The sequence below is a fragment of the Microplitis mediator genome, chromosome 9, assembly GCF_029852145.1.
Source record: "Microplitis mediator isolate UGA2020A chromosome 9, iyMicMedi2.1, whole genome shotgun sequence".
Taxonomy (NCBI): domain Eukaryota; kingdom Metazoa; phylum Arthropoda; class Insecta; order Hymenoptera; family Braconidae; genus Microplitis; species Microplitis mediator.
This window is the reverse complement of record NC_079977.1, coordinates 11,767,169-11,783,938: the sequence shown is the minus strand read 5'-3', so window position 1 is coordinate 11,783,938 and position 16,770 is coordinate 11,767,169. Positions and strand designations below refer to the sequence as shown.

General features: G+C 38.1%; 1 protein-coding gene across 1 annotated transcript in view; it reads left to right on the top strand.

The window, feature by feature from the left end:
* The window catches only part of LOC130675158 (uncharacterized), a 50,454-nt gene extending 34,333 nt beyond the window's left edge, over positions 1 to 16,121 (top strand). Inside the window, exon 2 of the mRNA XM_057480690.1 lies at positions 13,085 to 16,121. Coding sequence (XP_057336673.1) covers positions 13,295 to 14,314 — 1,020 coding nt within the window. The 5' untranslated portion in view covers positions 13,085 to 13,294 and the 3' untranslated portion in view covers positions 14,315 to 16,121. The remainder of the gene's footprint in view (positions 1 to 13,084) is intronic.
* The last annotated feature ends 649 nt before the right edge of the window (positions 16,122 to 16,770 follow it).

Genomic DNA, 16,770 nt, shown 5'->3' with positions numbered 1-16,770 from the left:
TTAGTGTTAAGAACAATTTAACATCTTGTGAACTGAGTACGGCATGCCCATAGGGCTAATATTGAATAAACAATTATCATTGGGGAAACCGGTATATTAGATTATTTTCTAATATTAAGATCCACGTTTCTTTTTCCTGGACCAAACCGTTCAAAGACCATCGATTGCCGTTCACAGAAATTCCAGTTCAACACGTCACGAAGGCCAACCTTCTAAAGTAAGTAGTCGTACACCAAAAGGTGGGTAAAATTAACAATTTCTCTAACGTATAAAAATCCAAATTCTGCATCGATACACAGAGAGGCCCCTGCGGGTTTTATCGTTCGTGTGCTCACAATTAAAATAAAACCTAGAGGTTTTCCTTCACCCCGTTTGCCCGGTGCCTCTCATTGAGGCCCACGCGACCTTTTCCAATAATTAATTAGTATTAATTAATTAAATCTGGACATAACAGAGCTGATTTTTGGTGGCAGCGGTGGGATTCAAACCCAAGCCTCCGAAGAGACTGGTGACGGTTGAGTGAACCACGAAGAGTTTGATTACAAACTAAGAGAATGGCTTCACATGGTCCCCGAGGCAAATCAGAGGCCTTTTGTCGCTCGAGCCCTTAATAAATTAAAAGGTCGCGCTCGTCAATCCCTCCAGGAGACGGAAATACACCCCTTACAAGAGTTAATTTGTCACGATATTTAAATATCGCGGCATCTTCGCATTAGGTCGGAGGGGGGCAACAGATGGCAGCACACGCTGCTCAACACGTCTCAAATATTATGATTATTATCATTACTATTATTATTATTATTTTATGTATTATCTTATTTTATTTACTGTGTTTCTATTATTTGTTTAATTTCCTAGGTAAAAATTGCGTCTAACTCAGTAAAATTTACTGAATTTTATAAACTGTTTAATGGATTTTATGGACGCTGGGATAGATAATTGCGCATTTATTTATTTGATTATACGATTATTCTTATTATTATTTTGGTTGGTTGACGCATGCGCGTCAACGCAACAGTTGGCATCAGTAAATTTATTTATTATAAATAAATTTACTGGTTTTATAAATAAACCAATGCGAGATTAATCGGTAAAATGATGTTAATAATTGGCTCTGAAATGTGCGAATGGTCATTTAATGTCGGGTATGGGCAAATTACACTAAAACAAGTCATGCATCATGTTGATGTTGGTGAGAAAAATTAACATGCGACAGGTATATTTCTCCATTGGTCTGAGTGAGAAAAATTATAAGATGGCGTCGGTCGAAGTGCCGGCGTGAGAAACACGTGCTGCCGTGGTCAGACGTGGATAAGCAATTGTAAGAGCAAGGTGTGTTGCTGTCGCCGTAAAATATTTCTTTGTTGGGACGCCATTTGGCAATTATTGAAATTTATAAAGTGTATTGGACACTTGGCAATCAGGGTTGATTTGAGTTGTTGCAATAATTATTGCCAAATTAATAATTGAGACCAATTGAACCTGTACGCATTTTATATTACAACGAAGGCTGTAAGTACCTTTGTGATATATACATTGGTGTGTAATTTGTCCCGCGTTGGTGGTCATTCGTATATCTCTCACATGTGAGTAAGAGAGAGCGCAATATTTATAGTAGAGTTCAACGTATATAAATACTTGCGTACTTGTTTGTCCCGGCGATAAATATTTTTCCAAAACTTGGAAACCTAATAATTATTATTGTATTTATTGATTAATTATTGGGGAGTGTCCATATGTTTTGGCAGTAAATATTAAAAATATTTACCTTTATTATTCCTTATATTTTGCATAGAATTTGAACATTTTATTTATTGCGGTAGATATTTACGAACTGCTTAGTTATTAGCTGAGAACATTTATGATTTATTGGGATTATATTATTTGTGTTTAATTATTATTTTTGCGGTAAATATCTACCTGTCTGTACACCGTATTGGTGATCAGTATTTATTATTTTGAGTTAAATAATTTTCAAGCATATATCATCAGTGACGCTGTATTTTGAGTAAAATATTTATGCGTATAATATAATTATAATTTGTGATAAAATTATGTTTGTGTGCACAATAATTATTATTTATATTTATTTGATAACACATGAGAGAGAGATAATAATCCGAACCTTTTTATAATTATTGTTTGCGTTCCTTAACCAGTGGTTAAGAATTTATTGTGAAGTGAACTCTTATTATTTACATTATTGTTTGTTACTACTCGCTGAAACAATATTATAATTTGAAATATATCGGGTTGTTAAATGGCTACCAACCTGGAATTTATTTAATTTTATTGTTCATTTATTGCATACTGTCTCTTTCTTGCTATCCTTTTCCAACACCTGAAACTGCTCTCTGTATTTTATTATTTCATTTTCATTTTCATTTCTTTATTTATTGTTGATTATATTTTGTTCGTGAGGGTACACGAACTGGCGCCCAATTCGGTTATCTAACCCAGCCTGAGAAGAGCTGTGTATCCAGTGGGGATCGTGGGCATGTCCAAGGGATATTTTTGTTTTGTTTATATTTTGATTTTCAGTTTTACCATCGGTGGGCCATAACGGCTATTTTGCATGCACCACACTCTGCCGTGGGTTGTGACGAATAGTAGTGAACGTTATAAATTAATATTCTTAGAAGTAATTACCTTCACAAATTGACTACCATCCAGAAGGGTATTGTCGAAACAGTAGAAAGTTTCTTCTACAGATTAAGAGCGATTTTTCGAAAAATAGAATCCTCCGTCCCTGAGGGAGACCGCTCGGCAATAACCAATCAGTCGCAACGATTAGCGTCGACGTGTTTTTCGACTCCCTCCCAGACTACCTGAAATGTTTGGCTTCTACTTGAGAATACCAGAATCTTTCTGATCTCTTAGAAGCTATTGAAGAACAAACAAAAAAATATGATGCGCAATTGCGCCAACAGCGAACGAGGTCGAGACCTCAAACCAACCCGATCATCCGGCCCAGCAGAATAGGTATCAATCCTATTTTCAGGGGCACAACCGAGGGCCTGTCCGAGGCCCCAGCTGGGTGACACAACCCCAGTCTAAACTATACGTAGAACCCAAGGCGCTGGCATACAGAGTGATGTCTGACCCCATGGACTACTATGGACAGTTTGGAGATTCTCGAAATCTCCCTGGCTATCCATACCAGCAACTTCAATGGGATGCTGAAGAGTTCATAGACTCCGAATACGAACCGGACCAAGCATTAGCTTTTTCGGCGGTGCCTTTCCAAGGTCAATCTAACTACCCACCTCGTTTCCCATACCGTAAAACATACCAACAAAACTACAATTCAGGCTATCAACGGCCTTACCGTCAGTATCAACAATTTGGTCCAGCACTAATCCAACCAGCACCAGTCCAACCTGTGCCAACACCAGTACAACCATCACAGACTTCTCAGGTAGATTCACAAGATTCGGCTTCTATAATAGAGCGCCACATTAAAAGCAAGGCTCTATGCAACTGCCCAGGCGGCCCCAGGAGAGCTCTAGCCAAAGATGAAGACCTCTTGGAGCCGACCTTAAACTCGTCGGGCGCTCACCAGCCAGAGGCGACTGCGAGCCAGCCCAGCAAGCCTCAACCAATGACTGCAGCAGCCTACTGCAAGAACCACCAGTAGTGGGCTTAGCGTTAGCAACCAGAAAAGGACCTGTGGTAAACTTAAAATTAACCAAGCTCCTCGGTGGTCAATGCGATGTTTTAATTGACTCTTTTAATTGACTGACAAAAAGTGGCGTATGGTTATCGATTTTCGTAATTTAAATAAGGTGTCATTCGGAGATGCATATCCACTTCCTCCGATAATTGGTTTACTAGACGAACTGGGCGACGCTATGTTCTTCAGCGTATTTGATTTAGCAAGCGAGTTTCATCAAATACCCATGGACCCGGCAGATGCTCACAAAACGGTTTTCTCCACTCCAAATGGGCACTTTGAATATGCTCGAATGCCTTTCGGGTTAGAGGGTGCCCCCGCCACTTTCCAGCGGATGACGTACAATACTCTGGGTGCATTGAAATGGATTCTTATCTATTTAGATGACATTATTGTACACGCTAAAACACTAGAGGAACATGGCGTACGAATTCGTAGACTGTTCCAAGTACTACGTGATGCTGGATTGACCCTTCAGTCCGAGAAATGCAAATTTTTCTGCTCGGAAGTAGATTACCTGGGGCATGTCATATCAAGATAAGGGGTGAGACCTGACCTGAAAAAAATACAAGCGCTAAGAGATGCCTCCAGACCTCGGACCCAGACTGAAATGAGAAAATTTCTTGGCCTCGCGAATTATTATCGTCGATTTATCGAAAATTACGCCGTCAGAGCTAAGCCCTTAACGGACTTAACCAGTAAGACCAAGACCTTCTTCTGGTCCCAAGAAGCTGAAAAAGCTTTTACCGGCATCAAAACAACATTATGCGAAAATTCAACTCTAGCATATCCAGTTGGTAATAAACCCTTTATCCTCGCCATCAGCTCTTCTGATGTGGGGATATCGGGAATCCTTAGTCAAGAAGTGGAGTTGACGAACGAGACTCCAAATAAATCCGAACCAAATAACTCAAGAAACGATAAAATCGTATCCTGTGCGTCTAGGGTCCTCCACGACGCCGAAACCAGATACACTGCTGACGAAAAAGAATTTCTGGCTGTCGTATACGCCATCCAGCAGTTCCGCCCGTGCCTATACGGCAGACCGTTCACAGTTTACACAAAAAAAGCGTGTGTCTCGTGGTTAAGAGACACCCAAGATCTCACAGAGCGACAACTAAATGGCGTTCCAAGTTGAACGCATCCAATTTAAGGTTGCCATCCGTACAAACGTTGGCGACCAATATGCCGATGCTCTGTCATAAAATCCTGTGGGGCGTCCAGACCCAGCCCCTATCGTTTCCCGAAAAGACAATTCTGCGCTGGACTCATACTTTCTTCCGGCAGTAGGCAGAATAAATACCGAACCAACGGTAGAACAAAACCCACCTCCAAAGAAAAGAGGTAGGCCCCCAGGGGTAAAGAATAAACCCAGAGTCAAAAGTGCTGCGGAGATAAGAGGAACCATCGCGTCTAGACTAAGAGCAGAATTACGCCGTGGTTCGCACAAACCTTTGTTGAACTACAAAGAACCAGAATCTGTTGATTCTGACCAAGATTCGGCAAACCTACCAGAGGTTCAACTGACTTCTGACGACGAAGACGTGTTCTTACCTCCGGCACGAAACATCACCATAAGAAGGAAAGATACAATCCGGGAGTTAAGTCCGGCTAGCTTATACACTTCAAGTGCCGAAAGTGACGAAGGAAATAACGCTAATGAGGGAGAAAATGAATACTTCGAAAGAACTTCGGGAGAAGGGATGAAGAAGACCTCTTTTCTGACGAAGATATTCCTGAAGAAGACTCACCGAGAACCAGTCTCAGGAAATCTATTCAGAAATTTGATCAATGGTGTAGCAAAAAATCAGAAAAGTTGGAGAACGATCCAGTTGTGACGGAACCTGATCCGAGGAAATACCATCCCTTTTCCAAGTTGCCACTGAACGATGAAACAATTATAGAGGTCGAACGATTATTAAACATGTTTCAAAATACGACCAGAGAAGACTGCGAGCAAGAACACCCGGACGATAACGAGGAAGAGGATGAGGAAACAATAGAAGAATTCGTTGCAGAGGAAGTTGCAGAAGAAACAGATAGCTCCAGCGCCATAAGTGAAACAGAAGAAAATATAAAACAGCTGGAGGCAGATAAAGCCAGCACACCAACAGACACAGCTGCCTTATCCCTATCCTCAAGAGACCAAGAAATTCGTCTAGCACCGGAAACACCAACATTGTTGAGATCTATGCTAGAGAACTTCAACACCCAAGGATTAAAGTGGGACCCGTTAACAAAAAAACTCATCGATACTAACAATCATCAAGGGTCGACGCCGTTCCGGCCAATTGCAGACGAGACCATCCTGTCTCAAATGCGTCAACGTGTATCGGGTTGTCCCACTCTAAATTTAGATGATAGTCCAGGTGCCAGCTCCAGCAGAGTTTTCGAAACACCTAAGTCACCCGATCGAACCCCGTCAAAGAGGTTAACCAAAAGTCAAGTATCAGTAGAAAAAGGGTTACGTTTGCTGAACCTGAAAACACAAGTAACACCATACTGGCCCAAAACGATCCTTTTTCTGATTCTTAGCAAACCACAATAACAACTCGGACACCTGAGTCAGTCACTGTCATCGCCGACAACAGATCATGCCCATCAGGCCGTACTGAGCCAAGTGACGATCGAAGGATCAATATAATAAACACAGTAATACCAGCCACTCAGGTCCACACAACACCTCATAAAGCGGGCGTTGCGATAATCGACCCGGATGACCTTCTGGAAAACAAGTCGTTACCACTCCCAAGTCCTCGAAAAGTTCGGCTAAACGACAATCCCGAATGGGCCATAAAACTCTCATGCAGTCGCGATGGCCTCACTTATACCCGAGACCACATAGCACATTTTCTCACCATCGACTGTGAAATAGCGACTACAGTGGCAAAGCTGCTGAGGGACTTGAAATTCATCAGCCCAGAGAATCTAAAGGCTGCTAAACCAGACTGTTGCGTAATCACAACTACATTCAAATTTGAATGTAGTTGAACTTCCGGCAAATAGAGGCAGCACCTACTGGGGCCTAGTGTCTATCTATTCAAACTTGACTTGCGCTGTGTGACGCATGCGCATGGATTTTTTCTGCCTCGTGGCAGGAAGACCGACGCCATTATCTATTCGTTTTATATAATTTCAAGTGACACCACGTGTTTTATATAATCTATTCAAATTGCGCTCATCTCGAGTAAATAATTAAAAGTAATCAATTAATTACATTAAGGGTTCATAACTTTATAGAAAAATATAATTATTTTTATAATTGCGAGCTCCAGAGCTCATAAAATAAATAATAAACAACGTCAAGAAATCCAGTGTTCTACAACCTGTTCCTGAGGAGGTTATTTTCGCCGGAGAATCGTACAGGTGCTTAATTTCTACCTTATAAATTAATTCAAGTGTTCATCAAACCAAAAGACTCAGTTTTGTTATTTATTTGATTAATATTATGCTCAATTTTTTAATTAAACTAAAAGTTATTTTTCGCTCAGTAGCCTCTGCTATCATGCTACCACGTGTTCAACAGATAAATTAAAATCAGTGTAATTTATCATGAGCTCATTAAATTCAATTCAATTATGTGATCATTACTATTAAAACTCAATAACAAAATTATTTATGTATTCAGTGCTATTAAAAATAGTAATTACGTGTTCAATAATTCACTTCGCTCAGTAACCTCTGACATCATGTTAGTTATTATCATGACATTTTTGCATTCAACTCAGTGTTCAATTAAACTCAATTTGATAATTTTTAATTCATTATTTACTCGAGCTCAACTCAATAATTTGTATTCAATTATTCACGTATTCATGAGCTCAGACATTTAACAGTATTTATAAATTAAATAAACTATTTAATTTGCAACCCAGTGATATTTTGTGCTGTGACAAATAAAAATATTGTTATATTTTTAAATATGCGTATTTTTCAAACATCCCAACCACCAACCAGTCCTGGCATGTCTTTATTTAATTATTATTACAACACAGACGAAGGTGACGTCCTGGTTACAAAAATTGGTAAAAACTTCGTATTTTCTATTTTTGTCGAAAAATTCATCCGTGAAAAGATCGAGAACGAAAGACTTTTTTTTGCCTTTCAGAGCTTCCGCGTTAGCCAAATATGATATTCATTTGCTACGAATGGCCGAAAATGGTGATGGGTACGGTGACATAAACATCCGCCCCCTACTATTAGGAGAACTTAGCGATTGTCCAGTTCATGTTACTCTCTGTGAGGGCGAAATTTTAGTACCACCAGAGAGAACTCGACTGGATATAATTAAAGAAAAACACGTCAACAAGTCTAGTTGGAGGTCACAAGGGTGTTCTCAAAACTTACTGGTGCATCCGCGAAAAATTTTACTGGCCCGGAATGAAAGAACAAATCTATCAGTTCATAAAAAGATGTGCTGTTTGTCAAAAGCAGAAACTATCACGTATCAAAACGCGTCAGCCTATGGTCATCACTGACACGCTATTTGACCCGTTTGACAAGATCTCGATCGACACCGTAGGCCCTTTACCTATGACACCGAATGGTAACATACACATCTTAACGATACAAGACAATTTCACGAAGCACTGCGCAGCAGTAGCCCTATCCGATATACGGGACCAAACTATCGCAGAAGCTTTAGTACAAAACTATATATCTCTCTACGGGTGCCCCCGAGTCATACTATCAGACCGTGGTACCTCGTTTACGAGCAAACTGCTAGCAAAGTTGACAAGCATCATGAAAATTCGTAGAGTAACGACATCAGGATACTATCCTCAGTCTTACGGTTCTTTAGAAAGAAGCCATCAGTCTCTCGTGGAGTATCTCCGAGTTTTCATTGACTCATTCCACGACTGGGACGTATACGTGCCAATGGCAATGTTCAATTACAACACCTCAGTTCATGTAGGTACAAAATTCACACTTTACGAGCTACTCTTCGGTAAGAGAGCTCGTGCCCCAACAGAATTCCCCGATAATGGAAAGATCGATACTTACCCAGAATATTTTGTGGACTTAATTAACGGATTAAGTATCTCACGAGATATTGCCCGCAACAACTTGGTCAAGGCCAAGGTCGACTCAAAGCAAAGATACGATAAGTCCCTACACCCCTTAAATTTCAAAGTTGGTGATTTTATCTACTCACTTAATGAAGCGAGAAAGAACAAACTAGACAACTATTACGCGGGTCCCTTCGAAGTCATAGAGATCACCGATAAAGGTAATCTCGGTAGTGAGCTCTATAACGGTATAACAAATACTGTTTTTAAATTCGCGACGGAGACGCGAACAACCCCAGTACTGTATGCGGTCACCCACGCGTAAAACAAAAAAAATTATAATTTCGAAAGTCCGGAAAAATAAAATGTTGATAAATGTCACTTCAATTAAATTTTAAATTTTTAAATAAATAATAGTGTTATTAAATTGCAAATAAAAAAATAAGGGTGTGCCTGGACCAGCTCCACAGGCTGGATTAGCGCACATAGGCGCCAGACCGTTTACACAAAACGGACAAAAATAGTTTATCAGGGGGAAATTTGCGAGGGAAGATCTGAGCAAGTAGCCAGTAACAAGGCGGATAAATCGATTGAAATAATAAAAAAGAAATAATCAGGAAAAGAAAATAATAAGCACAGTTAAATATATATATATATAAAATAATAAAATAAATTAAATATAGCAGAAAAAGACCCAGGAAAATAAATACCAAGTATTTCCCCGAAAATTGTTGGATCTAATTATTTATAAAAAATTATCAAGAATCTTCGATACAATATTTCACTTATAATATAAATTATAATCGTTAATAAACCCCTGGGGGTAGAATCTATATAATCCAAAGAAAATTCCAATTTTAAATCCAATATTTGAATCAATAATATAAATATATTATAATAATTCACTTAAACAAAATAAACAATTCATCAAGATTAATTAATGTCAATAAAAAAATAATCACAACTTTAAACCTTGGGTTACCCCTTTACACCTTACAGGGGGAGAAAGATACGGTGTACTCTCACTCTCATTCATTAAATTTCCAAAATTAACATAAATTCTTTTGAATAGATAATTATCCCTCTTTCAATAATTATTTATAATTAAAAATATAATATAAATTACTTGTCCACTGGGGTAGATAATAATAACAATTTAACTTTACGCAGAAAAGAAAGAAAGAAAAAAAATAAATAATAATATCTCGGGTATAATTATTTCAATAATAATAAAAACTATTGTAAATAATAAGATAAATAATAATAATAATTCCGCTTTATAATTATTATTATGTTCAGGAATTTTTCCTCTGAACTATTACGTCGTCGGCTCAGGAATTTTCTCCAGAGCCGGCGTATAGCTATAGCAACAAGTATCGATATGTGTATCGATATATATATCTATACATGTACCTGTACAGCAAACTACTGTAAGCGCGCAGTTTCTGAATGGAATAAATTATAATTTAAATAAAATACAATTATTTTATCATCCCCAATTCTTTTTGTATATGAAAATGTATCATTCAGGGGTAGTGAAATATAAAATCAGCCGAATTATTCGCGTCGCGAATGCCAACGATTCCCGGGGAAGTTACAGGTAACAATGCATGGAGAGAAATCGAAGTACTTACTGATTACTGCTTCAACTTCCAAAAAGCCTAATAACCACGTACCCAGTGAATTTAATAAATAAACTTTTTATTAGTTTGACCACAAATAATAAGGAACTTAATTAAGAAAATTAGAGACGTATCGACAACGTAAAGACTGCGTCTGCTCAATTGCACTTTCCGTACCTTTCTGAGTACTTTATGGGCCGGCCACTTGTTGGCCACCCACGTGGCGCAACAATCGCCCTCAATTATTATTATCATTGTTATCTAGCTCTGGGCCTTTTAATCAATTAAATAAATTACAATAATATTTTTACCCCACCTGAATGATACATAATAAATTGAATACATTTAAATAGTATTTATTTATACCAAAATAATAATTGTAAAACATATATATAATTAGATGATAATTATTTAACACATGTCATCAGCGTCGATATTGCAGGAGAAAATAATGATTTTTCCCTTCCTCTGCGGTCAATATTTCTCATCTCCTCAATACCTGGAGATGAAATTTGATCGAAATAAAATAAAAACAATAATTGGGGCATAATGTGACCACACATTATGTCCCCCGAATAACGCCGAATCATAAATGTTCCCTTATAAATAATGAATATAAAACGCAATTATTTTTAAATTAGAAATTAAAATTTTAGCACACACGTGCTCTCATTCACGCTGCGCGCATGCGCGAGCAAACGCTGTCTCAGCACCGGCGTGGCAACGAAATGCCCGCGTAACCATTCAAATTTGAACTTAAATACTATTTTTATTACTTATTACTAGTGTCGCAAATTTGCCCGTTTAAAAAGTCCTAGGGAAAAAATTGAAAATCGTAAAATTTAAAAATTCGAAAGTCGTGATTTCAAATAACGAGGCAGCTAATTTCACGATTCAGAATATTTATTTAGAATCCTGCATAGAAAAACAAAGACATAGTTATGATTGAAGCTAGCAAAAAAACCCGTCTGAAAAAATCAGAGTTATTCAAATAATGAATTCAAATGATTAAATAAAACAGAACGATTCGATAACAAAAATTAATTCACAACGAAAATTAACTGTCAATCTGACATACTGAACGTAAGAGGAAATGAAATATGTGTCAATTCAATAATAATGATCCCACACACTTTCCCACACATTATCCCACACATTTTCCCACACATTTTCCCACACGATTTCCCACACATTCAGCCACACATTATCCCACACACTTTCGCACAAATTATCCCACACATTTAGTGTGGGATAATGTGTGTCTGATTGTGTGGCTAAATGTGTGGGAAAGTGTGTGGGATAATGTGTGTCTGAATGTGTGGGAAAGTGTGTGGGATAATGTTTGAGATAATGTGTGGGATAATCTGTGACTGAATGTGTGGGAAAATGTGTGGCTAAATGTGTGGGAAAATGCGTGGAAAAATGTGTGGGATAATGTGTGTCTGATTGGGTGGCTAAATGTATGGGAGAATGTGTGGGATAATGTGTGGCTTAATGTGTGGGAAAATGCGTGGAACAATGTGTGGGATAATGTGTGTCTGATTGTGTGGCTAAATGTATAGGAGAATGTGTGGGATAATTTGCGGTAAAGTGTGTGGGATAATGTGTGGGAAAATGTGTGGGATAATGTGTGTCTGATTGTGTGGGTAAATGTGTGGGATAATTTGTGCGAAAGTGTGTGGGATAATGTGTGGCTGAATGTGTGGGATAATGTGTGGGACAATGTATGGCTTAATGTGTGGGATAATGTTTGAGAAAATGCGTGGGATAATCTGTGACTGAATGTGTGGGAAAATGCGTGGAAAAATGTGTGGGATAATGTGTGTCTGATTGTGTGGCTAAATGTGTGGAAAAATGTGTGGGATAATGTGTGTCTGATTGTGTGGGTGAATGTGTGGGATAATTTGTGCGAAAGTGTGTGGGATAATGTGTGGCTGAATGTGTGGGATAATGTGTGGGACAATGTATGGCTTACTGTGTGGGATAATGTGTGGCTGAATGTGTGGGAAAGTATGTGGGATAATGTTTGAGAAAATGTGTGGGATAATCTGTGACTGAATCTGTGACTGAATGTGTGGGAAAATGTGTGGGAAAATGTGTGGAAAAATGTGTGGGATAATGTGTGGCTTAATGTGTGGGAAAATGTGTGGGATAATGTGTGTCTGATTGTGTGGCTAAATGTGTGGGAAAATGTGTGGGGTAATTTGTGCGAAAGTGTGTGGTATAATGTGTGGCTGAATGTGTGGGAAATCGTGTAGGAAAATGTGTGGGAAAATGTGTGGGATAATGTGTGGGAAAGTGTGTGGGATCATTATTATTTAATTGACACATATTTCATTTCCTCTTACGTTCAGTATGTCAGATTGACAGTTAATTTTCGTTGTGAATTAATTTTTTTCATCGAATCGTTCTGTATTATTTAATCATTTGAATTCATTATTTGAATAACTCTGATTTTTTCAGACGGGTTTTTTTGCTAGCTTCAATCATAACTATGTCTTTGTTTCTCTATGCAGGATTCTAAATAAATATTCTGAATCGTGAAATTAGCTGCCTCGTTATTTGAAATCATGACTTTCGAATTTTTAAATTTTACGATTTTCAATTTTTTCTCTAGGACTTTTTAAACGGGCAAAAGTTGCGACACTACTTATTACTAATAAATTATTAATTTATTTGAATGGTTACGTGACAACGGGAAACAGATAATTAAACATCCAAATAAATTAAAACCTGCATTAGAGTAATGGAAATAATTTTGTCAAAAGTTTTTGTTTCAGATAACTTGAAAGATCATGTGGATACTAAAATGCCTCCTACTACAGTGGCTTATTGAAGGCGCAGTAGCAGAGTTCCTGACCATATCACCAAACAGATTCAATCCAGGATTAACATTCGATAAATTCAAACAAATACATCTGATGGAACGTGAATAGAAAGTAATATCAGCAATCGACGTGGGCGCCCTGGTCAACCTAGCCTCACACCGAATGGAAGATAACATAGAAACCATGGTCACTTGTATGAAATATTTGTCCAGTCAAGAATGCCTGGCATACATGAAATACGAGACCTTGTCTCAATTAAGCCAAGATGAAATAGATATTGTCAACAGATTGAAACAAAATCTCGAAAGTACAAAAATTTCACAAGTAGATCAGCGAATGACCAGGGCTCCGTGGTTTGGGTTCATCGGCAAGGCAGCAAGAGAAGTTTTTGATCTCATGGATATGGACGATCAAGAACATATCTCAAAGGAAATAGATAGATTGTTTAAAGATCAAGCAGAAATAACACACTTAATACGCGAGAACACGCATATAATCAAAGCGGAGATAAACAGAATCCTGTCACATCAAAATATCAGAGGTATCATAAGAAGCGTACTGGTTCGACCAAGAACAAAATTTTTGGCAGTCGACTCAGGGACAGATCATTACTCCTTTGCTGAAGAAGATTTCATAAAATCCTGCAAGGGAATAGCAGACGAGTTGACATGCCGACCCGACCTGGCCATCCACAAAATTGGCGATACTTTGGACTGTGAACCACGCTTATTCACGAGACCTTCGTTAAACGTCATGGAATCATGCGACGTGAGAATATTCCCGACCTGCGAAACTCAGTTCGTCAAACTGCACCAGGCTAACACCTGGCTATACTCAATCTGCGAACAAGAGAAAATGACTTTGAAATGCGGGCGAAACATCCGGCTAGAATACACACTGAACAGCTCTGGGTTGTTGTCCTTAAGCCCAGGATGCTCACTAGAGAATAAATTCTTATACATCAAAAGAGTAGAAGAGGAAATTACAAGAAGCATCAACGCCAGCTTCCCAAAAATAAATTGGCAGAAACACAACGACGGGTTCACAACAGATGATAACGCGGCAAATATCTCCACGGTGATCGAAAAACTACAGATGGACGAATCGAGCTTACAATCGCAATGGGGGGACAGCTTAAAAGGTAGCATCTACCGTATAAAAGGAATCAGGATGCATAGATAAGAAGAATCTACACACAGAGCAGTCACAGCCACAAACACAAGATTAATAATTCTACTTACACTATTGTGTTTGGGCATGGTAATCCACACCTGTAGGCAATACCGCCTTTTTAATTTTAAACCTTGGCAAAAATCATGGCAAAACTCCAACGTACATAAAATCTGCAAGAAAAACCAAAATGAGAAACACAATCTGGGAGAAGATAATATTGGGTTCGAACTTACCTCCACGATCGTTGAACCTCCGCCAGAATTTAAAGATGACTCCAATTTCTCAAAAAAAAGCGGTGCATCGCTCTCGACCAGCTACGAAGCGAGCGTTGGGACTCAGACAAATGCACCGCTCACACAGGCTTCTCCTATTCCAGTAGCACGAACAAACGAACAGAGCCTGGAAAATCAGCAACAAAAAAGGGTGACGTTCTCGACCGATTATAAACTCGGAATACAGACGTCTTCACAACGAACAACACTGCCACGTACACCGCAGAAGAGAGGTATCCACCTGGCTGCTTATGAAATCTAGATAAATATCACAGACAAACAAACAGCAGGAGCATAACGAATAATAATAATGAATACTAGTAATAGTAAAAATAATAACTCCCGAGCCCTGATCTTAATATTATAGCTGCCATCAGGTAGTATAAAATGAAAAGACGAGAGCCTCGGGAATCAAAAATAAAATTTCAAATTTCTTCAATAAACGTTTTTATAATTGTTTTTCTCTTTCAAAAAAGAAAAAAAAAAAAAGAGAAATAGAGAAATACAAAAGAAAAATTTACGTCAAGAAAAAAAACTTTTTTTAATTGTAAGAAAAAAAAATTAATAATAATAAATCAAGAGAAGGTGACACGCCCAATTAATTAATTAATGTAACGGGGCCATTAAGCCCACCTCCGTTTAACGGGAGGCCGATACCTCGCCCTTTTGGGCATACTCGCGCTGTGAAATCCCTATTGTATATACTGAATCCACCATATATTAGAATAGCGAAATATGAGCATAAGCTTACATTAACTTACCCATTAAGGCATGCATTGCATGTGGGTGTCTTACCTACAGCCACCACGAGACCGACCTCATTCGGACCCAAACACTCCGCTCATCTCAGGAAATAGAGAGACTCTGGTCGAAGTGGGGCTTGGAATGGATCCCCCATGGTACCAGACTTCAGCTCTAGTAAACTGCTTGCTTAGGATTAGTGGTGGGGTGCGCAAGTTCTTCCCCAACCCATAAGGGCTACCTCCACTTAGGAATATAATCACCAAGATTTCGAACATGCCATTATACAAACTTGCCCTCATCCATCACCGAGTGATCTCTAATCTACGAGTTTTGTGGACGCCATGATGTTTTAATACCCAAAATGGCGGAGGTTCGTCCACTCGGAAGGTGACACGCCCAGTGAAAAATAGGCGGTTAATGTAAAATACTCCACACTCTTGGAAGACAAGGCTGGTGGTTCGTAGGGGCTTCAAATCGGACAACCGCCAAATGAAAAATTCGGCAGCACTGGACTGAAGTCGACCATTGATAAACCGGAAAGCGCGTTTTCGGAAAGTCCGTTTCCAAAACGGAACTATCTTCAATAATAAGTCCAGCGGACAAGTGTTGACGGTGTCGTCAAATCCTTCTTCGGAACAACGAAGAAGACATTAAAAAAAAAAAAAAAAAAAACAAATTTAAAAAAAAAAAAAAAATTTGTTAAATTTTTCAAATAAAAATTAAAATAATTCGTAAAAATTTTTTCAAAGATAAATCAAAGGCCGTGAGACGATAAGTATACCGAATCGGCCCCAGATAGGGATCGGGCTCATTTTTTCAGGGAGTGTTTGTACCCATGAGATACTTCGATGCTGCGAGTTTCAGGTCTTTATCTATAACCACTTCGGAGTAAATCGAAAAATACTAAAAATTAGAAAAAATTGATGTTCTCAGAGCGTACTTATTCGATTGATCTGAAAATTGGATATGTTTTGGGGGTTGATGGTAGCTATCTGGAAAAAAAATAAGAGCTATTTCGGCTCACAAAAACCTAAAAAAAAACGAGTTTATATTTTTAATTTCAATTTTTAAGCATCTTACCATTACGACACAGTTATAAAATTATTTTTTTTTGAATTCCTCATCCAATTTCCTATGAATCTATGGCTTTTCGAAATTTTTAAAAATGGTACTACATATTGAAAAAGAATAAAAACCATTTTTTGCTTAAAAATCGGGTTTTTCTAATAATTTTACTCTTGAACTGATAAAATACAAAACTTACTCGTTTACTAAGGTAGAGAAAACCATAAAAGAAATAAAATATCCTTACATTATTAAAATAATTTTTTTTATTTATTAACTTCAACGCTGATATTTCATCCATAAACAATTAAAACTGCAATTAAATATCTTAATCTACTACAAATGACAAATAAAATTGTTCTCCGCATTTGTGACTAGTCTTCG